Below are 6,385 nucleotides of genomic sequence, written 5' to 3'. Positions count from 1 at the left end.
TGACTGAATGATGAAAAGGAGGATTTCGTGTAAGAAAATAATAATTAGAGATAAATTATTTATGTTTAAAGTCCTAAGTTGTTACTCAGTTTTGTGACGTTTTAACCATAGAAGGGATAGTATCTAATTCTGTTAACTATGATCACTTTTATTTTCTTGAATTGTAGTTATCTGCAAATGTTAATAAAGTCCAAATTCAATTCAATAAAATAGAGAGGTTATTGGAACATGTTTTCGATTCCGCATGACGTTGCTGATTTTTACTGTCGTAAGATGTTTGTGTTTGGTGGAGAAAGAACGACAGCTTTAAATAATTAATTCTTCTAGTTGTAAGGAAAATCATAGAAAAAGATTTGAAAATGTAAGTATAACTGTAAAATATAACTTATCGAGACGGCGTCGTTTAGGAATTGGCTTCCACCGAACTTCACGTTCGATTTAAGATTTGGAACGTTTCGTCAATTGCCCGGAACAAAAGAGAATGCGCCACGTGTCATCGGAATGATAGCTGCTTTATCTAAGGAAGAAAAGTCTTGCAGACGCTGACGTGTCCACATACATCACTCTTTTGTAAATTCGCAACTCTTCTTTCTCTCTCTGTGTTTCAGTCTCTGCTCTGTCTTTGATTTTTCATTCTCTCTCTCTCAATTTTTTTTGAGATTAGGTTACTTTTTCTTTACTTCGAAATCGAAGGCGAAACTTCTCTGGTACGTTCCTTTTCCATGTTTCATACTCAGTCTCGCGCTTCAGTGATGAATTTTCTTCCAATAGTCAAATGTTGTGCACTCAGTTTTTGTGTGGAATAACATTCCTATTTCACTTTTGCTTTGCTTACTATTGAAAAATTGAATGATCTGCAACTCTGTTTTGTTTTCATGGTTTTTCTCATTCTTTGAGAATTTTAGCTTAGCATTATAGACTCATGTTGTGATTATCACTACTTTTTTTTAGAGAATAAGAATTGAATGAATTGATTGATTTGGTATTCCTTAATTATTATTATTATTATTCTTATTATTATGATTATTATTTATTACTACTATTATAATTATTTTGTTTTTGGCAGGCTAAGGTAGAGTAAGCAGTAATTCCTTTCAATTGAAATTTTGCGTTTGAGATATTTTTCTTGACGAGACTAATACTGACGACGACGACGGCGATGATATCAGGGAGAGGAATGGTAATAGCAAAAGTGATTCAAATCCATGGAAATGTAAGGCCTGTTTCTGAGTAACTTTGATTTCCCACCTGATTGCAAATTTTAGTGCATTTGAGTCAGATGGATTGAAAAGATCTGTGTGCTTGTTATGAATCTAAATTAGAAATGGCTGTTGCTGGTGTGCATAATGTGACTGCGCTCGAATCTACTTTCCTGAGGGAATCCCTTTCTCAGTCGTCTGGGAGGCAAGGAGATGGAGGGAGGGGAGGCACCCGGTCGTCTTCGGTCTTGCAAATGTGGAGAGAGATTGAGGATGAGCAGGTAGGAAGACCAGTCCAGGGAAGACCTGGGGAGGTTTTACTTCAACAAAGGAGTGATGAGTTGGTTGTGGACCCCTCACATGAAGATATGCCATATAGCAACCAGAGAGAAGGGCATGTGATAGAGGATGCAGGCTTTGGTGAGAATGATTCTGAGACCTGGTCACAAAGTCAGAATGAGTTCCATGACGAACATGAGGAATTGAACAATTCTAGCCACGAAAACTCCTCTGATTTTGGAGAAGTTGAAAGGGAAAGAGTGAGGCAAATTTTCAGGGAGTGGATGAATAGTGGTTCTAGGGATCGTGCATCGAATAATTCCCAAGGAAACAGGGGAGAATGGCGCGGGGAAACTGAGCAGGAAAGGGGCGGGGAAACTGAGCAGGTAAGGGTGAGTATAAGGGAGTGGGTACAGATGAGTAGCCAGCAGAGAGGTGTTTCTTCTGGGGAAAATCGGGACGAACAATCTTCTGAAACTGGTACCCAAATTGATTGTGTTCGTGATGGATTTGTTAATCAGAACGAGGGCCAAACTGAGCATACACGGAGGGGAATCCGTAAATTATGTGGCCGACAGGTGCTGCTTGACATGCTTAAGAAGGCTCAGATGGAAAGGCAAAGAGAAGTTCAGGAATTGTTGGACCACCGGGCTGTATCTCATTTCCCCCATCGTAATCGTATTCAGGTTAGTCTACTAAATGGATACCTTTAGGCCTTATTTATTTACTATTCCGGCATCATAGTGTATGATGTGTGGATGTTGGATATGTTTTCCCCAATGTAATTCGTAAAATATTTGCCTTTACTAAGTTAGTGTTAGAAGGCACTCTTAAGTGAACTTGAAGTGTAATAATTTTAGGGTAACTTTCGGTTTTATTTTTATGCTCAAATTTGTAGGGAACTTGAAGCGTAATAATTTCATCACAGGCATAAGGGATGGGGAATTGTATTATGTGAAGAATAGAAAAATTTCTAGAATCTGAAGGAAACCTAGGAAAGAACAAGTGGGAAATACCATAAATTTGAATCTATTTGAACAATGAATTTAAAATCTACGACTTGGTTTGAATCCGAGCTTTGCTGTATTGATTGATTGTTTGTTAAAATATTTTCAGGCCTTGCTTAGAGGCAGGTTCTTGAGAAATGATAGATCGATTGATAATAACAGATCCACTTCCATTGCAGAAAGTGAATTAGGCTTATTGAGACAGAAGCAGACTGTATCAGGTCTAAGGTATGCAGACAGTTCATGTTGCCATTACGTTGAGAAGAAACTAAATTTACTTTTTATATCAAATATTCTGGATTTTTTTCTTTCTCTCACTTGACTTTTCTATTTGAAACTACCAACTCCCCCTAATTTGACTTTCTTTTCTATTCTGGATCCATATAGATGCCCCCCACCCCACCACACACACACATTTTTGAATTAATTTATAATGAGTTTATTCTTGGATATATCCCCTTTACACTTTCCAACCAAAAAATATAGGGACGGATTGGTACACATCTGCTCTATTTGTTTAAAAAGGTCTTCACTTCATAAAACAATAGTCTGCTATTATAAGCATGTTTTACTGAATGAGACAGTAAAACCAGAGTATTGTGAGCATCGCCTTAAACTATATTAACATATTTGTAAAACTTCTAAATAGGACAGTAAAATTGAAATGAAGGTGATTATTTTCAATAAGAAATTAAGGAGTGGTTTGGTTTGGGAAAACGTTTTTCGTTTTCACTTTATTGCTTTTTGTTTTCACTGTTTCCTATGAAAACTTTTGAAAACAGGAAATAAAATCAGAACAAGTTGACAATTTTGTAGTTAGAGGTGAAAACAGAATATATTTTTTCTAATCAAATGGCCCCGTGCACTTCTACTGTTTTTGTTTCATTTAAAATTGATATGTTTCTAATAATACACCCTTAAATTTTTGTGGTCTGTTTCATGCAGCTTTTCCCATAATCTTACTTTATGAAGATCACACAATGTATTTTTTAAGCTCAAAAGAAAGGTTTATCGTTTTAGATAAAAAAAAAAAACCATGACAGGATTTCTGTGAATTATATTATTTTGTAGTGTGTATTTTGTTGGGAAAGTCAGACCTAGGGTTTAAGGCAACCGGTGCATGAAGATCATTTTGAAATTACTGTTATGTCAAATTAATTCAAATTGTTATTTGTTGAAATAATCTTCTCTACCTTATTTCCCCTTGGACCAAATGAAAGTGTAACTGTTCTTTGTTGCTTTAGCTTTATTGCTTAAAATTACTTGTCCGTTTTCCTTCATGTTAATTTTTGTTTTATCTATCTGCTTTTTACTGAGGATGTTAATTTGTCTTCTGATCAGGGAAGGATTCTTTTTTAGAAAGGACAATATTGGTTGTAGTCAAGCAACCAGTAACCTATCTGATATCTCTTCCGAGAGTGATATAGATGTTAATGCAATTGAACAAACTGGAGCTAGCAGTTCACAAGCAGTCCCAACTGTACATTCAGAACAATCTGGGCCTAATAACAATGGAAATGACGGAATTGAGATACCATGTGATCAGATTTGTTCACAAGGAACCCCTTGTGAGATATTAGACTGGCAAGGCTCTGCCGCTCATATAGAAACAAGAGATTGGGAATCATCTTCCAGTATGAGGGTTGAAAGAGGAGATGGCACTGGACAAACTGTTGCTACGATGACAACTGAAGATCCTTCTAACGACCTTACCCAACACAGCTTGCAAATTGAAGATACACAGGATGACAATATGCAAGAGTTAAGCGAGGTACATACTGAGCAATCTCAGTGGGGAGATATAACTAATGATGAAAGCAATTTATCAAATCAGGATGATCGTGTATATAGCAATATCGTTGGTGATGTAGATTTGATTGAATCTATTGCTCTGGAAGTAGAACAACAGGAAGAAGTTATAATTGAAAATGACGGAAGTGACTGGCATCAAAGTGTGGATGATCATCAGCTCAGTAACACAACAAATGAATGGCCCCAAAACATATTGGGTAGCGAAGATGGAGAAAATTCTCGTATGCAAGAGCAAGAAACCCCTGAAGTGTGGCAAGAGGATGGTGGCTTTCAAGAGGCTGTGGAAATTTGGTTAGGAGGACCTTCTGATAATGAAGTAGCTCCAGTTGGTAGAATTCATGGGTTTTATTTTCCCGAAGATGACAATGTGTACAGTGTTGAACTCAGGGAATTGCTAAGTAGGTAGGTTGATATGATTGAAGTGTTTCAGCCAAACTCTTTTGAAAACGAAACAAATAAATTAGAATAAATATTTCTTTTCCTCTGGCAGGAGAAGTGTCTCAAACCTCCTTCGCAGCAGTTTTCGTGAAAGTCTTGACCAGTTGATACAGTCGTATGTTGAAAGGCAAGGTCACGCTAATGTTGAATGGGAGCTGCAAGAAACAACCCCTTCTTCTCCCCTGGCAGAACAAGACTCAGGGCAACAGACTAGGGACCCAGTCGTTGGTCCTCAGAGTATTGTTAATAGCTCACTTGACCACCGCCCCTTGCCACCAACACCTCCGCCTCAACCTTTATGGGATCGGCACTCTCGTCATGACAATTGGTCACAGAGTGACATAAATAATCAGCGCTTAGGAATTGTGCGTTCATTTGCGGGACATAACTGCTTTTCTTTAGCTGATGTACTCCATAGTCTTGACATTCAATTGCCTACTTTTCCCATTTCATAATTGTGTTATTATATTAATAATTTTCTGAGTGGACTTTTTTTTTTTCAGGAGTGGGATATTGTTAATGACTTGAGAATTGACATGGTTAGGCTACAACAAAGGATGAATAATATGCAAAGAATGCTGGAGGCCTGTATGGATATGCAGCTTGAGTTACAACGCTCAATAAGACAAGAAGTCTCTGCAGCCTTGAATCGTTCAACTGGTTCATCAGGTCAGATGACTTAGTGCTTTCCCTATTCGTTTTATTTTTCATAAGCCTTTGAACCTGACCTGTAACGTTATGGCTTGGGGGAGAATGACTTTGTACTAATACTCTTAGATTCGTCACAGGAATACATGACCGTGTTTCACCAGACGATAAATCTAAATGGGAATGTGTGAGGAAGGGACTTTGTTGTATATGCTGTGAAAGCAATATTGATTCTTTGTTGTACAGGTGCTATTCAGTGCACTTTGATAAAGTCAGTAATTTTGTTTGTACCTGATGTAAATTCACTTACATATTGCTGTTGTATTTGTCTTGCAGATGTGGCCACATGTGCACATGTTCAAAATGTGCAAATGATTTGCACCAAAGTAGAAGAAAGTGTCCAATGTGTCAAGCACCAGTGGTGGAAGTGATACGTGCTTATTCTATACAATAGTTTTGACATTATAGGGCCAAATACAGAGTACACAGATCGTAACAATTTCTTTCACCTGACGTTTCCAGGTATTTTTTTTAATATTTTTTTGTTCCGTGATTACTGTATTTATGTGAGTGCACAAATGAACCTGATGGCTATTCTGATGGCCATGATTCTGAAATGAATAAAAATATTTTGTTTGATTTGGTTGTTTGAGATTCCTTTTTTTGATTTTAGATTTGAATCAAAGTCAAATGGGTTGTGTCATATATATTTGAATTTTCTGTTTTCAGTCAAATGGGTTGTGTCATATATATTTGAATTTTCTTTTTTCAGCGTATTTTGTGTTGGTTTCTTGATGAAGACATAAGCAGCATATATACAAAAACATTTTTCCCGTAACTACTTGACATTATTTTGTTACTGTATAGAATTGGCATTTTTCAATACATATTTCTTACATAAGGTAGACATGCGTTTTCAAGTTGATAGGTTGATTTTGAATGCAAACATATGAGCAACCCAAACCATCGGTAAAAGAAAGGGGCGAAACGAAACTCTTACGA

General features: G+C 36.9%; 1 protein-coding gene across 4 annotated transcripts; it reads left to right on the top strand.

Annotated features, from left to right (window-relative positions):
• The first annotated feature begins 541 nt into the window (after positions 1–541).
• Positions 542–6,022, top strand: LOC137835682 (uncharacterized). 4 transcript variants are annotated; one of them, XM_068644292.1, is made up of 9 exons: positions 545–707; positions 1,067–1,213; positions 1,323–2,164; positions 2,595–2,713; positions 3,827–4,699; positions 4,788–5,100; positions 5,239–5,404; positions 5,524–5,629; positions 5,720–6,022. In XM_068644292.1, exons 3-9 carry the CDS (start codon positions 1,325–1,327, stop codon positions 5,835–5,837), a joined length of 2,535 nt encoding a protein of 844 aa, XP_068500393.1. In that variant the 5' UTR covers positions 545–707; positions 1,067–1,213; positions 1,323–1,324; the 3' UTR covers positions 5,838–6,022. The 4 variants fall into 4 exon arrangements, with proteins under 4 accessions (XP_068500392.1, XP_068500390.1, XP_068500393.1 ...); XM_068644290.1 differs by having other exon boundaries at positions 4,788–5,142; XM_068644291.1 differs by having other exon boundaries at positions 542–707; positions 1,067–2,164.
• Positions 6,023–6,385: the final 363 nt, after the last annotated feature.

Source organism: Phaseolus vulgaris, chromosome 5 (assembly GCF_000499845.2).
Source record: "Phaseolus vulgaris cultivar G19833 chromosome 5, P. vulgaris v2.0, whole genome shotgun sequence".
Classification (NCBI taxonomy): Eukaryota; Viridiplantae; Streptophyta; class Magnoliopsida; order Fabales; family Fabaceae; genus Phaseolus; species Phaseolus vulgaris.
This window is presented reverse-complemented; position numbering and strand designations above follow the sequence as displayed.